The 18,027-nt window shown below is 43.5% G+C and overlaps 1 protein-coding gene across 8 annotated transcripts in view; it reads left to right on the top strand.

Moving 5' to 3' along the window:
* Window positions 1-18,027, top strand: part of dnah9 (dynein, axonemal, heavy chain 9) — a 195,717-nt gene that overhangs the window by 95,803 nt on the left and 81,887 nt on the right. For all 8 annotated transcript variants that reach the window (XR_011685190.1, XR_011685189.1, XR_011685187.1 and 5 more), the window contains 10 exons: window positions 316-510; window positions 1,643-1,762; window positions 3,417-3,605; window positions 4,569-4,804; window positions 4,892-5,014; window positions 7,204-7,408; window positions 12,932-13,096; window positions 14,729-14,869; window positions 16,777-16,947; window positions 17,124-17,246. Coding sequence is in view for 4 of the 8 variants with exons in the window: in XM_071463599.1 (XP_071319700.1) it covers window positions 316-510; window positions 1,643-1,762; window positions 3,417-3,605; window positions 4,569-4,804; window positions 4,892-5,014; window positions 7,204-7,408; window positions 12,932-13,096; window positions 14,729-14,869; window positions 16,777-16,947; window positions 17,124-17,246 (1,668 nt within the window). In the remaining 4 variants the exon portion in view is untranslated. The remainder of the gene's footprint in view (window positions 1-315; window positions 511-1,642; window positions 1,763-3,416; window positions 3,606-4,568; window positions 4,805-4,891; window positions 5,015-7,203; window positions 7,409-12,931; window positions 13,097-14,728; window positions 14,870-16,776; window positions 16,948-17,123; window positions 17,247-18,027) is intronic.

Genomic DNA, 18,027 nt, shown 5'->3' with positions numbered 1-18,027 from the left:
TTGATGTGACAAAGTTCACTAACCTATTGTGTCTGACTAGACTGGAAGTGGTTCTCTGGTTTAGCGAGCTGTCAGGCCGACGGTCCCTCTGTGGCAGAGTGCAGGTTGAGCAAATGTCAGAGAGACAGATTCTGGTCTTAACTCAGTCTCGTATGTGTAAATATGTAGTTACTCTATCTGCAGGGCAGTGTAGGAATACTTTCAGCCTCCAGTCTGACTTTAACTCATAAGATTGTAAATGAATCAGAGGCTCTGGTGGAGTTTGTTTTACATTTTTCACTTGTGTTTTTATTTCATCTGTTTCTGCTGTTCCAGGATCCAGAGTTCCTGCCAGATCTGGTGGCCTCCAAGTCCTACGCCGCAGCCGGTCTGTGCTCCTGGGTTTTGAACATTGTTAAGTTTTACGAGGTTTACTGTGAGGTGGAGCCCAAGCGACAGGCTCTGAGCAAGGCCAACGCGGAGCTGGCTGCGGCACAGGAGAAGCTCGCCGCCATCAAGAGCAAGATCAATGTAAGCCGCCGCATTGGACTGAAGACACAGGAAATGAAAAGTTTATTTGCCAAGTGTTTATTTCAAAAGATCATTTCAATATCTAAAATCCTGACGGTATATTCTTTGACATTATATCACTGTTTTATTAAAGTCAAGACTTCAGTCACTTCACAGAAAAACACAGCGACACAAACACTAAAGAGTTTCTCAGCACTTTAGTTTGTGGGATGACTTTTTTTTTACAAAAGTGTGTGGGCTGAAAAATGACTTGTGAAAGGCAGTAATCTCAATACCTAAGTATGAATCAACAACCCCATCAAACCCTGAAGATATGCAGCATAATAAGAAGTTGACGCTACAGAAATAAAACAAAATAGAAACAACAACACAACCCAAGGCTATAAGCTGCAGCCAAAATTCAGGATATGAATTATTTTATCAAGGCTTGAGTGACAGTTGACACATGAGCTCTGCCACTGATGATATACCACCACACCAGCCTTTCATCAATACAAAGCTGGTGTAAGTGCTATCAAAGGCTTTTACTGTTCATTAATCTAAAACCAAATCCATCAACCTAAAAACCTTATTGATAAAAGCAGCTGTAAATAATTGTTTCTCAGTGGCATCTGACATTCAGTACATCAGAGCAGCAAAGAGCCCCAGCAGAGTGCAGTGCCCGGGACTCCGCTGCAGCGTCTGTGGCTTACATCAGACCCTGCAGAGTGCAGAGTGACGACTGTTAATAAGATCCAGCATGACTCCTCGCTGTCATTTTTTAGCCCTCAGTCAGATCAGTTGAGCGGAGATAGGGTTGAGAGCCAAGGGGGGATTAGCAATCCTCGAACTAATCTACTGAACCTGTGCGCCTCTCCACCGATTAATCCTGTTTGTCCTTGTGCTAATTGCTTCCATATACCAAATAAATCCATAACGGACGGATTTTACCCAACTTTTCACACACTTCAGTCTTTACTCTATAGTGTGTGAGTTTTTTTTAGTCGTCTTTGTTTTCTGCCTTTGAAGATTCTTTATGATCAAGCTATATTTTAATGAGTTTCTGTTTGTGTGTGTGTGTGTGTGTGTGTGTGTGTGTGTGTGTGTGTGTGTGTGTGTGTGTGTGTGTGTGTGTGTGTGTGTGTCCTATCAGCACCTTAATGAGAACCTTGCCAAGCTGACAGCCAAGTTTGAGAAAGCCACAGCGGACAAGCTCAAGTGCCAACAGGAAGCAGAATCAACCGCCCGCACCATTTCCCTGGCCAACAGACTGGTGAGGAGGGCAGCAGCGGGGTCACACAGAGCATCACCCCCATAATGACACACATGCATGCACACAAACACACTTTCTTTCCCATCTGTGCCACATGCTCCTTCCCTCTCATAGATACAGATGTGTACAAACCTGTGCTGATACACACAAACAAATATGGACACATTACTTGGGTGTGAACAGACTCAGAATAGATACAAACAGCATAAAAAATTCTGCAGTAAAATTCACTTTCCCTGTGTGACTTCTAACAAACTTCACACACAGTCTTCTAGAGTCGTAAGTCAGTCAAATCAAAACACACAGACATCACCTGCACTTGCAACAATCAGTCAGGATCTCTGGTGATTAATGTCCAAACATTAACTTCAAAATCATAGAAAAGCAAGAGCCATCGAGAGGGTCCACCTCAGACACAACTGATGATGATGATGATGGAACCCTGAACCAGAACCCTGACATCCTGTCAAACATGAGACAAATATTGACTTTCAAAAACGATCCACTTCTCTTTAAAGTAAATTTACACTGGTAAAAACAAAAATAAAGAATACAAACCTTTATACATATTTAGGCTTGCATATCAGTTCCGATAAAAATGTTGGCATGGCTGTGAATGAGCTGAAAGACAAAGCAAGAAGGGCTTTTTATGGTGTGAAGTGTGGGGTCCATGAACCAGCCAAGAACAGGAGAAACATCCTCTGGAAGCTGTGCATGCAGAAATGTGCAAAAACATCCTCAGACACACAACCAGTAACACATGAACATGGTCAACATTCTGTGATAATTAAAATGCAAAAGTGAGTCATCAAAGAGACGCTCCCCCACCACGGTCATTTCGACGGTGGCTGTTCTTTCTCCAGCAGCATTACTGAGGATGAGGTGCTCGCTGGCTGCGCTTTGTTGACCTGAGGCTGACGAAGCATTTTAACCAACAGATGTCTCCAGTGAGCTTTCCGATCATTATAGTTTCTAATTGAGCTGCCTCAAATTCCCTGGTGCTCAGGCTGTGCTTGGAAAACACGGAAACCAGGAGTACACAATGCATATGTTTACACACATACACTCACATGTATACATCAAGTAAATCCCACTGTTATCTGCCAGTGCGTAAACCTCCTGCTGACAGCAGCAAAAGAAAAATGAGTGTTGACACTGTTAGTATGATCATTTAAATTATTCAGAGGAAGCTTCCAAAACGCCTGACAACAGGAGAACAAGAGGTCGAGCTCATCTGTTAGTCAATCACAAATATCAGTGCGAATATAGGAACTTGCTGAAGTGTTTCCATGATCAGCGCTGAGAAGTTACAGTGTGTATTCAACTATGGAGTCTTTCAAGTTTAGAGGAGATAAGATATTCAGGTGAACTTTATTGATCCCTGAAGGGAAATTGAATCATTGCTGCAGTAAAGAGTCGAGGTGTTGGCACAGGAGCAGGGAGGTGATAAAGTACATGGAAACCTAATAAAAAAGGACTTGAAGGTAGCAAAGCATTGTTGTTCTGCAGATTTCCTGATGTTCAGGAGTGTGAGCATGGATGACGGCAGACGTAGATTAATTTAGATCTGATCTTACAGGATACCCTGTGGGGGATATGGTGTTGTGAAGTAAAAAATAAATCTCTTCACTCTTGATCTGTCCCTGTGTTTCAGGTGGGAGGTCTGGCGTCAGAGAATGTTCGCTGGGCCGAGGCCGTAGAAAACTTCAAGAAACAGGAGAGGACTATGTGTGGCGACGTCCTCCTCATCACTGCCTTCATCTCCTACTTAGGATATTTCACCAAACGCTACAGGATCCAGCTCATGGACAACACCTGGAGGCCTTATCTCAGTCAGCTGAAGGTGGGTGGTGGTGATTTATACTTATATGTAAAGGGATGATTAGGGATAAACACAGTACATGTTGGGCTACGGACAAGCCACCAAAGTATTTACTGAGATCTTTGAACGCAGAAACATCACTAAAAATGGGTCAGATTTGGCAACAAGTATGTATGATCAGATACATAGGGATGTGTCATAAGACCTGGATACTGGATTCCAAAATGAACAGGGAATTATTTCACGAATAAACCTTCAAGCATTAAAAAAAATACAAAATTTTCGGGGGCGGCCCGATGGCGGAGTGGTTAGGGCGCGTACCACATGAGCTGATGATCTTAGCAGGTGAGTGCTGGTTCGACTCCTGACTGGCCCAACTCTTTCCTTCATTCCCCCTCTCTCTGCCCCTTTCCTGTCACTCTCTACTGTCCTGTCAAATAAAGGCAAAAAATGCCCAAAAAAAATCCAAAATTTTAAAGATGTCTCTTTTATAGTGCTGGTTTGTAGGAAAAATGCTTTTTGGGCTGCAGGGGATTTTTCCTTTTGATTTGAGCAGCACTGCTGAATCCACTACCAAAACTGAGCCCACAAACAGAAAGCTAATTTGGTGTAGAGGTCAGGCCACGTTGACGCAACTTCCACATTCATACCATGAGGTAAACTTGCCCAAAACCATATCTGGTGGTGCTGTGGTGCTGTCACTGGGTGAAATCAAATCATCACCCTCCAGAGCCGAAACATGAAGCATCAACAGTGAAGAGCTGAGAGCTGCAGTTCCTCTAACGACCACTAGAGTCTGGCTCCAGCAGTGAGTCAGTCCCACAGACTCCCATGTTCAAATGTCCAACTTTACAGCAGAAAGAAACATGTTTACAGCCTGGTACAGAAACTGTTCTGGTCTCTAGATATCAGTTCCTCCTTCATGACAACTAAGAATACAACAGTGGTGCACTCTGTTCAAACTTCACCAATATCACCTGTAAGGTCCCCATCCCGGTGACCCCTGACCTGGACCCTTTGACCATGCTGACGGACGATGCTGACATTGCAGCGTGGCAAAATGAGGGGCTGCCCGCTGACAGGATGTCCACTGAGAACGCAACCATTATCACTTCCTGCCAACGCTGGCCCCTCATGGTGGACCCCCAGCTGCAGGGCATCAAGTGGATCAAAAACAAATATGGCGAGGACCTGCGTGTCATCCGCATCGGGCAGAGAGGGTAAGAAGCTTCACTGTGAAATGTGCACGTGGTCTCTTTTTGGAAGAGATTGTGGGTTGAAGAATTCCTGCTGTTTTGCCCTGACAGCTACCTGGATGCCATCGAAAGAGCTCTGGCTGCAGGAGACGTGGTTCTGATAGAGAACTTGGAGGAAACATTGGATCCTGTTCTTGGACCTCTGTTGGGCAGAGAGACCATTAAGAAGGGCAGGTAGGACATTTCAAGCTTTTCAAAAATAATTTACGTTATGAAGTTTTGTGTTGTGTATCCATTCTCACTATTAATTTGGCTGAAATGTGACTGAAAACTGGAAGTTTGCTCAGCTTTTTGATGTTTCCTCTGATCAGACTGTTTCTGATTTAAATCACAATTTCACTCATTTTTATTTGCTTATTACTAGATTTATTCAAAAATCCCCCAAAAATCTTCAAATGTTAATCAACTGATACTTTAAAAAAAATTTTACTCAAAACCTTTGGTGTCCTTCTACTTGTAAAACTCTCATTAACTCATTAGGTTTTAATTGACTTCATTGGTCAGGACTTGTAATTCAGGTTGGGAAGTGTCAGAACTGTCAGCTGAAGAAATTATCAGAGCTGATAAATTCTCTGACTCTTCAAACCACATGTGAACACTCAACAACCATGAGCTCCTGTGAGCAGCTCAGTTGTGACCTGAAAATGAAGCTAAGTGATGCCTACAAAGCAGAGGATGCTATAAAAAGATAGCAAAGTGCTTCCAGCTTGAAATTTCCACTGCCTGAAATGTCAATAAGAAATGGCAGTTAAAGGGGGGACTGTGGAAGTCAAGACAAGATCAGGGAGACCAAGAAAATGATAAAACTGCAGATCTGCTGTGCAGTAAGGAAAAGCAAACCCCCAAGAGACTGCAGGAAGGATTGCCTGACACAGGAGGGGTGGTGGACCGTTCCACTGTGCAGCGTTGCTTCCACAACAGGGTCACGAGAAGGAACCTTTACCTGTGACCTCATCACAGAGGTCAACATCTGAGTTATGCAGAAAGTGTTTGTAAGCTGTGATATTTTCCTAAGGTGAGGTTAGTCAGTACTGACCTAGGTGGGTGGGTGGTCGAGACGAGACTCGGCTTACTTTTGTTTTTTCCTCTTAACCAGTCAGTTACTGGTCATCAGGGTGAGGGCGGGCGTCCAGCTGGGGGATCACCCTGTTAGAGGGTGGAGCATGTAAAAACAAATGGTGGTTACTGGATGTAACTCCAGTTCTATGAACACGTGCATAGCCCTCTAACTGCAGCCCCACCTGGCCCCCTGAGGGAGATGAGCAGCGTATGTGCTAGGGGACGACAGTAGTTGGTCACTACTTCCTTAGTGGGTGGTGAATACAAAGGTCTGTCCCCCTCCAAGGTGTTAACGAATAGTGAACACACTCATAGAACTGGAGTTAAATCCAGTAACTGCTTTTAACAACTGCTAAAAGCTAAAGTGTTCATCTGTTTCAGAGAATTACTGATATTTTTAATGGTTCATATTGTTTTCAGATTGTTTGTTCGTCCCATTGTCATGGACGCGATATCTCAGCAACGCCTTGACAGAACTTTGGCACAAACATTTACTTGGACTCAAGGATGAACTGATTAGATTTTGGTGGTCAAAGGTCAAGGTCACAGTGACCTCACAAAATGTGGTTTTGGCCTTGTGAAGGCAATATCTCTAATGCCTTGAGGGAGTTTCTTCAAATTTGGTAAAAACAGTCACCTGGACTCAAGGACAAACTGCTAATTTGTTTTGTTAGCTGAAGGTCAAAGGTCAAGGTCACAGTGATCACACAAAACACGTGTTTGGCCTTGGGAACATGATATCTCAGTAACACCTTGACGGAATTTCTTCAAATCAGCACAAACATTTACTTGGACTCAAGGATGAACTGATTAGATTTTGGTGGTCAAAGGTCAAGGTCAGTGACCTCGCAAAACACTCAAGACACTTATGACAAAATTTCTCACAAATGGTTAATATTTTATATGACTCTGGATAAACAGGGGTGTAATCTGAAACTAGTCTGAGGCAACCATGAGGCGGTGATTCTAGTTCAAAGAAATGAAACGATTTATTATTTAGTCTTTGTATGGAAAGAATGGGCTTCAGGCTGAAACCCACAGAGCCACAGTATTAATAACACTGTTACAGTCTAACACCAGTTAAAATGATAGTGACATGACATAACCACTGATTTTCACAAGTGTACTACATATAATAAGGAGGATTATTGTGTCAGGAGAATTTATCACAGTGGATAATTGTAGCTCAGCTGTTAATGTCAAATCCCTGTAGCTAATGTCAAAACTTTAGTGGCGTCAGAATCTTCATTTCCATTGAGGAAGTCTCAGTGATCGGAACTTATGTCCCTCATTTACCCACACAGGTACATAAAGATCGGAGACAAGGAGTGCGAGTACAACCCCAGTTTCCGCCTCATCCTGCACACCAAGCTGGCCAGCCCTCATTACCAGCCGGAGTTGCAGGCCCAGTGCACCTTGATAAATTTCACAGTGACCAGAGACGGTCTGGAGGACCAGCTGCTCGCCGCGGTGGTCAGCATGGAGAGACCTGACCTGGAACAGCTGAAGGTGAGGAAGTCAGAGTGTCAGTGGCGGCAAGAGAGAGAAACACTGATGCAGCCGTTTAACAACAAAGAGGACGTTGTGACAGATCTCTTCTCATCATATGTCGCAGGAATGTAAAAGTGAACTGAGCAGACATGAAAGCCGAATCCGTCGCTCTGTTCAGTTGCTATCAGAGAACAAACAAGTGTTCCACACTGGACTCTTTGAGCTCCACTCCTCACATCTCTCTCATGCAGGTGTAATTAAAAGAAACAGCCTTTAAGAGCATCACATAGCGCTGGCGCTCGTCGTTATCCATCTTTAACTCTGCACGTCAGCAGGAAAACACTGTCTGTCTTTAAGCATCACAAGAGGCTGCAGGTCCAAGCCCCGTGATTCCAAAACAATCAGCTGGTGCCTTTGATTAACAGCAAACTAAGTGAATGTGTGATAATTATGGGGCTTTGGGTCCCTCACTTAGGGAGACTGGGACCCTGGATGGCTGTGTGTGTCTGTATGAGTGTGCGTGTTTGTCACTGTCTATGTGGAGCACAGAGTAATCGGGACATTAGATTTCCCTTTCAAATGTGCCCTGAATAGTGTCGTTGAATTAAATGTAAATGTATATTCCACCAAGTTGTAGTCAGCATCACAATGACTCTGAATAATTCTGCTTCACTTCATTTTCTTAACTGAACACTTTCCTGGTGGAAGCTGCAGGAATTAACTGGATTCTATGAAAAGAGCAGCACACAAACATTTACCCACAGCTAATTGCCAAAATGAGACATATCTGCATAACGCCCCAAGTGCAATAACAATATTGAAACTATTTATTGTAAATATGGAAATCAATCTTCATCATTGCTTCATCATTCATGGTCTGTTCAGTTCACCCTGCAGTGTGAAGTGTGTGTCTGTGGAGACATTCACAAAATGAAATGTTGGTGCTAAATTTCTGCCTCGTGAGGAAGAGAGATGCTGCATCTCTAAGTAATTAGAAATACTGAGTACCTCATACAGTAGTTTAATATTTTATGAGTACGTGTGGATAATCCCAATAGAATCATTTACAGATACAGGGAGTGACAGATTAAAGGGAAACCCAACAGGAAGTGTCTTAGCTTCAGATTTTCCGGTTGTGTTGAGCTGTTTCTTCCAAAAGATTAATCTCCCACTCTGTCAGTGTTCAGTTAGGTTGAGTGATATGATTTACTGAGGCTTTGTGGAGTTCAGCTCCACATGAAGCAAAGTAACTTCATGTTAAAGCAGTCGATATGTTTAAAGCTGTTTTATGTTCTGTGCTCACATGAAATTGCCACAAAGCAAAAGGTCAGAGCAACAGTTATTGATTGTTTCAGCCACTTCGGGTCAGCAGGACAATCACTCACCCAACTGTTACATATATATACATACATATATTGACATATTATCACTTTATAAAGATACTGTGGCTAACATATTAGCTTGTTTACAGATTCAGCAGACATGAAGTTGTCTGACTCACTGGATATACGTAGGCTGTAGGTGTAAACCTGCCCAGGTGGCGTTCTCCTCCCTCCTTCTCTGCTTCCCCTGCCTGTTAAAACAACAGCCTCGTAGCTGCAGCCTACACACTGAAAGTCTTGCTCTGAGAGTCAGCGCATCTAGACCACCCCCATGCACACAGAGAGAGAGGGACCCATATCAAGCCAAAGGTTACCATAGTTATTTAAACCTTTGTTTGCGTGAGCAGATTTGATAACTGACAGTTTAAAATTCAGGTTGTTATTTTTTCTCTCTGCTGCCATGGTTTATGAACATGAGTGTTGTTCAGCCTCACGAGCACACATCCAAAGAACCTGGAGTCTCATTGAGACCTGCGTTTATTTGACAAAATGTGCCGCCACACCAGGACAGTGAGGGGACTTGGTATATATCTTTCATTAACGCTGCTTTACTTTACAGCACACCACGCCACCATGAACAGACAATGGCAGATAAGCACATGAAGAAAATCTAATGTTGTGTTATTATGGGAAACACCACTGACTGATAATGCTGCTGCAGGTCATAATCTTCAACATGAAATTATTGGGTAATTGTGTGAAAGTACTGATGTAATTCTGTTTGGAAGAGGAAATCTGTCTATGAGATCTACAACTTCACTTTTCAACCAAAAAGCCTTCAATACAAAATCCAAACACTTTGATGAGCTGGTGAAGTTTTCTTAAATCATCTTAAATCATTTGATAATAGCATCAAAAGCAAAATTATTTATATTTGAATGTCTTGGCTTGTAGCATCCACAAAGAATCACCCATACAGGCAATAATCCATTAATCCTAAATCAAAAAAAAATCTAATTAACTTTGAAGTACTAACAATTTACCACCGTGTCACAGTCACCCTGGGTACTGTTCTGTGACACTCTTCCATTTATCATCCGGCTCCAGGAATTGTGTAATTGTGTCTTGATGCTTTCCTCCAGGGAGTTTCATCTGGTTTTTTATCACTTTGTCAGACTCGTTTATGTTCACGCAGCCACATCCACCTCTCCAGAATCAAAGGAGAGACAGGTATGTGGCACTTTAGGACGTTTTCCTTCTTTAATTAAAATGATTGTCTTTGTTGTGTGGAACCTCGACCCCTGATTGTGAGGAGGGGGAAGCTGCTGTTCCACTCTGTTGATCAGCATCGCCGTCAGCGGCTGCAGCCTGAAGCTGTCAGCGCTGGTCACAGTTAATGGCCGCTCGGTACACTGTGTACAGTACAGCAGGTTCCCGGCAGCAGCTCGTCCGACTTTGGAGACGTAATGAGCAGCAGATAGTTACGATACCCAGAGTACGGTCCACGCACAACGTAAATGTAAATGTTCGTAATTAAGCAAAACTTCACCTGATTAAAGCTGTGGCGCCTAATGATGCCTCTCGCTCATCTCATCGACAGCCTGCTCTTTTCATGTCAGCTGTTTGAAATGGATTGGCCAGTGGTGCTACTGTACTGCAGCAATTAGACAAAACATTGACACACTTCCACTGTTCCTTAAATGCGCCTCTTGTTAGTCAAGGGGGCAAGGAAAATCAGAAATCCCCCCTCCATCGAGAGCACGGCGTCGTCTCTGAGATCAGAACGGAAGATAATGTGGGAACTGTGTTCAGAGTCAGGAAGATTTACTCCAGCACAATGCTATTTGCATTTTGATGGTTTTCTGGAGGCGTCCTAGTTTGCGTTGGGCCTCTGCAGGCAACGCTTTATTCAGACCTGTAGGCTTTCATCCACGGACAAATCAGCATTTTTAATAAATGGAGGAAGGGGGGAGAAAAAAACCCACTAAAATGCCTGAGTTATTTTAAGCCTAATGTCCCCTCAGCAAAATCCAACGGAGGAGAAGTGAAATGTGATTTAATGAAGCTTGTTTAATTAGCATTTCACTGAGATCGGAGGGTGAGGAAAAACAAGATCTGGAACTCACTTATCATTTTAATTAACACTGAAAGTTGAAGGTGGGTGGTGGTGGTGGGCGGAGGGGGGCACCCTCCTATCAAAACGCAGCCCATAGAATGAAGAGCTGAATGGCTTTTTGTTGTCAGTAAACAACTGGGGCCGATAACAATCTGATAGCGGAGCGAGCAGCGTACCTGTACCTGTTTATATTCTGTGAGTGACTCGGCGCCGTCACTCCTTTAATGAGGTTGGCGTTTCCACTGAGCCGTGAGGCGGCGACCAGGTGAAAGAGCTCTCATTTAACCGAGCAGAAGACGGGCTAAGGAGCTTAAAATGTCAAGTTGCCTTTTTGGAGAGCGCACGGGGGGGATCAGTCTACACCCTTTTACCACAATTACTACCTCATCTGCTCCTCCCTCTGCTCGTGCATGTGTGTGCATGTGTGCATCCTCGTGTGTGTGTTTGCTCCGGCACAATTCCTACCCGGCCCTTCGGCTTAATGAGAGCTAAAATGCTCCACTTCCCAAAGTACCTTAACAGGGCTGCTCCGTGGCACTCAGTAATCATTTGCCTAAAAAATGATAGATGTAATATCTCATTTTAATTCCAATTAGGGCGTTCTGCTGACTGGTTAATTGTTTGTTTTTTTTCCAAGCAAGGGTAATTACAAGTACAATGTGCCAGAGGAAAGCTCATCGTTAAAAACTGACTCATTACTGGATCCAGTTGGGAATGTTTTAGTGTGGATAGCTTTTCCCCTCCGGAGCGCCGAGTCTGGGCAAGTAGAAGGTCACAGTTGAGTCATGCAGGCAGAGCTCCCCGGTTAAATGTCCACCACTCAGATCAGTCCTGCACATTTTTTCTGTGCTCAGAGCGAACACTCATCAGCTCTTAACTTGAAATACCAACAAATCACATCATTTTTTTCCCTCCTGTGCAGTTTTGACAGAGGAGAACTTTTAAACTAAGGCGTGGGTAACAACGTCAAATTCAGAGCATGTAAGATTTAACAAGGCAGAGGCTCAATTAGTTTTAACAATGGTGTAAAATACCTCTCATCACCGCAATAGGAAATACTGTCATAAAGAGAGCAATTAAGCAGTGTCATCTTTTAAACTATCTGCTCCCACAGCGTGATCTGAGCTAAGTATATCTTTTGTCATTGGAACATTATTCCACAGGGAGGAGGATCAGCCCCCCAGCAACCTCCCAGCCCCCCCAGCGATTACACGGGGGCAGATACGGCACTGCCAGAAACTTATTACAGCCGTCTGTCAGGGATCACGCCGCTCAAAAACCTGCAGCTATTATCAGTCACCGACAACACTGGAGTAGGCAGATCTCACAACAGCCCACCCTCCCCTAATTACAACAATTCAAAAGGTCGCTGAGGCTTCTATTAAGGGAAACTTCAATAAAGCAAAGTCATTATTGAGCAGAAACAAGGAGCTGCAATGAAGGACAAAGCAGGATGAAGCAATAAAGAGAAGCAGCCCTGCCCTGTCGACTTTGTTCTCCCCGCGTCTCTCACGCAGCAGCTTTGAAAAAGTGAAAGTTTCTCTCAGACACTTTGGTTTTTTTTCAGTGAGAACAAAGACGGAGAGAAACAGTTTGAGTTGAAGCTTTATGAGACGACAGGGCGCACTAATCCATACGCTGAGGCGTGAGGAAAACCCTACACCGAGCTGTGTGTGAGGCCTGTATAGGTTCATAATGGAATCCATAGTGTCTGTAGGAAATGATTCGCTGTATATGTGTGTGTGTGTGTGTGTGTGTGTGTGTGTGTGTGTGTGTGTGTGTGGACTCCTTCCCCTCTTGCTGGAATCGACAGTCTCATCACACCGAGGCTGAGGTCGCTCAGCAGAGGTTTGATGTTGGCACCCAGACGGCAGCTGGCTAATCCGGCCCAGAGCGCCTCCTTTATGGCTCTGGATAACCGATGCAGAGCATATTGATTAGTTCTGCCTTTTAGGTGCCCTTCAGTATTCATGTCCTCATATTGACCCACACCTTGAACATCTCCCACCGCTTCAGACCATGATGAAGAAAAAACAAGATGGTGTGTGTGAGAAATCCTCTGACATGTGGAATCAGGAGTTTCTGTGTTTCTGTGTTTCTCAGTCGGACCTGACAAAGGAGCAGAACGGTTTTAAGATCACCCTGAAGACGCTGGAGGACAACCTGCTGTCGCGTCTGTCCTCGGCTTCAGGAAACTTCCTTGGGGACACAGAACTGGTGGAAAACCTGGAGACAACCAAACGCACCGCTGCTGAGATCGAAGAGAAGGTTTTTGTTTCATCATCGCTTCTTCAGACACTGCTTCAGATTATAGAACACAACTCTGAGTTCGGCTCTTTAGTACATAAAGGGCATCAGTTTATTACTTAAACTGGGACAAATATATTATTAGAGGGGAGAATGGGGAAAAAGCTTTGTGTTTAAGAGGGACTTAAATAAATTACACTGTAAATATTTGAAGATATATTAAGATTATATTAGAGAGTGATTATATAACAATTTAATGTTACTGTTTGTTGCCTTATTCACCCTTTTTTAACTTTAACTACAGCATAAATATGAGGAATACAGGGTTGTAATAGAGAGCTGCAGGAATGAGTCTTAAACCTGGACATTAGTTGCATTTTATCACTTCCTGTTTCCTGCTCCTGAAGTCTCTAGATGACTGAAGTCAGGTCTGTGTTTAACAGCAGCTCAAGACATTTTCAGGTTTGATTCTCTGACATCAGATCCATCAGTAAATCCCTCAGTCCTGATTCTTGAAGCTTCTCCGTCTGTTAAAAAAGGCCGGTTGCTAACAAGAGTCTAAATGAGAAGACAGAGGTTGTTTACTGCTGCTGGTTGTATTTAGGCTTCAAACATCATAAAGTGGAGTCATTAGTGAAGATGATCCTGCTGAACCAAACCTGTCAGGATCAGAAACTGTTGCTGATTTTCTCTAATCATCCAAAACACAACGGAGAAATCCTATTGGCTGTTTGTGGAGGGAACCAGGTGATGATAACTTCAGGGGTGGACTACAGAAATACGTCATCCCTGCAGCTCTCTATATGTAGCGTGAAGTTTTCAGGTAGTTTAACAAGAATTTCAGGACCCAAATGCAGCCTAAACATGAAAGACAAAACTTATGAAGTCCAAACAAACACAGGGAACGCACAGGAAATAAAGGACATGAGGGATAGAGAGGCAGGAATATCTGGACATAGGTGAAACACATGAGGGCAGGGTGGACAGTCAGAAAAGCAGGAAAACCAAACAAAGACAGGAAGTAGACAGCCAATGGACACACAAGATGAGTAATGAGCAGCTGTGACAAATACTTTTCAACAGGAAATAAAATACACACATCTGGATGCCAAAAGAGATGTCATCATGTAAGTGAATAATATGCAAGTGTCTGCTTCTGCAGTTGCAGTGACCTTATTGGCTGATTCCAGGCCAATAATCAATCATCTACAGCTGTAACTCTCTCCCTTCTCTCTGTTTTTAGGTCAGTGAATCAGATCGTGTCATCTTAGTGTGTTTTCTCTCACGGTTCTGATTCTCCACAGCTCTTCTGTAACAGTACTGTATGATGATGATGATGATGATGATGTGAGCCTTCTGTCAGCGAGGAGATGAGCGCTGCCTTTGCAGATGTTTCTTCTTAAGCATAATTGCGCCGGCATTTGCTGGTAAAAACAAAGAAGTCTGATAATTGTCGTGTTCCATGCAGTGTGAGAACATTTTGGCTGGAACCGTGAAATTGGAATTGCTCGGCTCTTTACTGGAGGGTGTTTTATTAGATGGTGCACAATTTCATCATTAGCTAACTGATGAGCGCTGAGTGTATGCATATCTGTGCGGATGTGCTCCTGTGTCTGTGTGACTCCCTTTGTGTTTGCACCATCTTTACTGCAGGTGAAAGAAGCCAAGGTGACAGAGGCCAAAATCAATGAGGCTCGGGAGCACTACCGACCGGCAGCAGCGCGGGCTTCCTTATTGTACTTCATAATGAACGACCTCAATAAAATCCACCCAATGTACCAGTTCTCTCTCAAGGTAGCCTGTCTATTGACCCGCCATGTTTTCTCCCCGCCTCTCGGGCCCCCAGTGAGACCCCTCTTTACACTTGCTCCTCTGTTCCTCCCTCCTTCTTCCATTTGCTCACTGTGTTTTATGCTCTTTGCCCTGCTTTTATTGTGTTTGTGGCTCCCTAATGTGGTTATGTAGAGTATAATGTCTTTCATATTGTCAGCCAGCGAGCGCTGGGAGGAGGCAGCCTGAGATATGGTTTGCAATCACTCCCTGACTCTGCAGGTAGCTGCCCTGGCCCAAGTTATTTCCAAGCATAATCAAATGAAAACACATTGACAGTTTATATACCTCTGACCTTGTGAATGAAATAAAATTATTTGTTCTTTATACCAGGTTAGAAGACAGTGTGACTGGGAAATGACACTCAGAGTAGGAGATAATGACAATTATTCTTTTTCCTGAGTGACGGTTCAATTTAGACTCCAACACTTTCTTACAGGATTAAAGTCAGACTGGAACTTCCACCTCTGATCAGTGTGTGTGTTTGTGTGGCCTTCATACCTTCAAGAAGTTGATTTATAATCACAACCTGAGGATGGTCACAAGTGGAATCTTATTAAATACATTTCACGGCTGATTGAGCTAAACTTTTTCTGTTTAACAGCCCTTTAAAGAAGACACTTGTTCTGCAGGAGCTCACACTACACATCAGCAAACAGCCGAGGTTTCAAGGACGAGCTCCAGCAGATCCCATGAAAAGACCAAAACCAACAGTTTGTTAATCCTCCTCTTAAACTCTGACTCCCTCACACTGCCTCTGCCTCTCAGCTCCGAGTCCACTGATTCCTACTCATGTAAAACTGCACTAATCACTGTTTTAGATTGATACTGAAGTGAAATGTGAAAGAGCTCAGTCATGATGACAAACCCACAGCAAAGTTTGAACCTGAGGCTGCAGTTGGAGCATTGTAGCATCTAACAGTTCATTGTTTATGTTGTATCTCTTTTTTTTTTTGGCATTTTTTGCCTTTATTGACAGAAAAGTAGAGAGTGACAGGAAAGAGGCAGAGAGAGAGTGGGAATAGCATGCAGGAAAGAGTCGGGCCGGTCAGGAGTCGAACCGGCGCTCGCCTGCTAAGAGCATCCAGTCATGTGGTATGCACCCTAACCACTCCACCATCAGGCCGTCCCATGTTGCATCTCTTTTTTCTCTTCAACCTGATAAATCCACTGGACACCAAACAGCCGGCTGGCAAAGTTCAAAGTTAGAGAAAGTGAATACTGACCACAGCTTTGAATTAATGCTAGTGAGGCTTCATGTTTGCAGACATGTCTGTAATATAAACTCTGTTTGTCACCTGGAGATAATGTTTGTTATGATCTGGAGCGGTACAAATAAAGCTGAATTAACTATATTCAGGGTTGATCATATACTGAGTGCTGAGTATTTCAGGCAGCAGAACTTGTTGGATAAAACAGCATGTTTTAGTCTTTTATGGAAACAGTGGAGCTTTGTGGCTCAGAGGAATAAGATTCATCATAAACACACAGTTGTTGGAGACAAACTGTTGGATTTGGTCATTCATTGATTTAATTAGAAAAATACAGAACTGGTGTAAAGCCCAGTGAATTAGTTCAGTGTGTGATATTTCAACTCACAACAATACAATTACACGTTTATGTAGAAGAGCTTTTCATAAAGTCGTATTGATCAGTTCATGTTCCGACCAAACTGCATTGTATCCATCAGATCAGAGGTAAATGACACTGACTAAGTGAAAATCAATGTAGAACTGAGGGCTGATATCAGCACACGCAGTTATTGATTCATATCATTTGTTTGAAAGTGACTCTATGTTCAACAGTGTTGTTGGTTTGATGTCAGGTCCTGGGTCAGTGTTGAGTCTCTACCTGCTCCTGTGCGTCCCCAGGCATTCAGTGTGGTCTTCCAGAAAGCGGTTCGGAAGGCCGAGCCGGATGATGCTCTGAAGCAGCGGTTGTCCAACCTAATTGACAGCATCACCTCCTCAGTCTTCCAGTACACCACCAGAGGCCTGTTTGAATGCGACAAGCTCACGTACATTGCTCAGCTCACCTTCCAGGTAGGAGGGGAGGCCCCTTTCATCTTCTGCATGGTTTGTTTTGAGAACAAGCTCGCCATCGAATCAGCCGCTCCCTCGACCGGCGGCCTTGTCTGAATCTAATCAGGCGGAAAGGAAACGTGGTGTGTGCTGGAAATACAGCATTTCAGAGTCCTTCCTGTTTGTTGTGTCCCCAGATCCTGCTCATGAATAAAGAAATAAACACTGCAGAGCTGGACTTCCTCCTGAGATACCCTGTCCAACCAGGTGTGACATCACCAGTGGATTTCCTGTCCAGCCACTCCTGGGGAGGGATCAAGGTACGGACAGAGGCAGAGACGGTTGTATTCTTGCTGCTGCTGAAATGTGATGACAGTGGAGACGAGTTGGGTTCTTTTGTGACGTGGAAAAGTAGTAACAGATAAAATGTCTCTTTAGTGAAACAGACGATGGAACCACGGTGATGACAGCTGTGGCTGCTTTTTGTAAATTTGTATTTATTCTATTGACTGATCAATGAATCTAATCAATATTACCAAAATAGTTAAGTGATAATGAAAATTGCCATTAAGCTCAGCCCCAGCTGGCAAACTAACCGGTAACATGTTAGCACTAGTCAGCCGCAGTAACTCGCCCACCAGCTGCTAACTACACAATAAGTTTACTCTTAGAATAAAGATTATTGATAGATTCTGATTCCTGAACTTGTATCAGCTGATGCAGAGTACTGCAGTTATCATTAGTACTGACCCTGTATCAGTGTGATATAGTTGTCATTGTTGTATGGCTCAGGTTAAACCCTTTGTACAACATGAGCAGATACATGAATAGCACAGAATCTCTTTTTATAGTGTAAACTGCTGATAGTGATCAGTTACTGTGACCAGTCACTTATATGGATCAAAACCCTTGGGACAGAATCAATCCTGTAGAGATGCTGTTTAAATAATTCATTTACAGTAATCCAGTCGTCTGCTGACAGTTTTCATTTTGGATCTTTTCAAATTTGACAACAGTGAAAAAGAATTTAAAGCTGTTGTAGCCTCATAACTGCAGCTGTCACATGCTGAGACTCTTAGTTCTCCGACTGTCTCTCGTCGC

Source organism: Trachinotus anak, unplaced genomic scaffold (genome assembly GCF_046630095.1).
Source record: "Trachinotus anak isolate AG129_WGS33_773 ecotype Australia unplaced genomic scaffold, CSIRO_AGI_Tana_v1 ptg000025l, whole genome shotgun sequence".
Classification (NCBI taxonomy): Eukaryota; Metazoa; Chordata; class Actinopteri; order Carangiformes; family Carangidae; genus Trachinotus; species Trachinotus anak.
The sequence above is the reverse complement of the archived record's forward strand: the minus strand, read 5'-3'. Positions and strand labels throughout refer to the sequence as shown.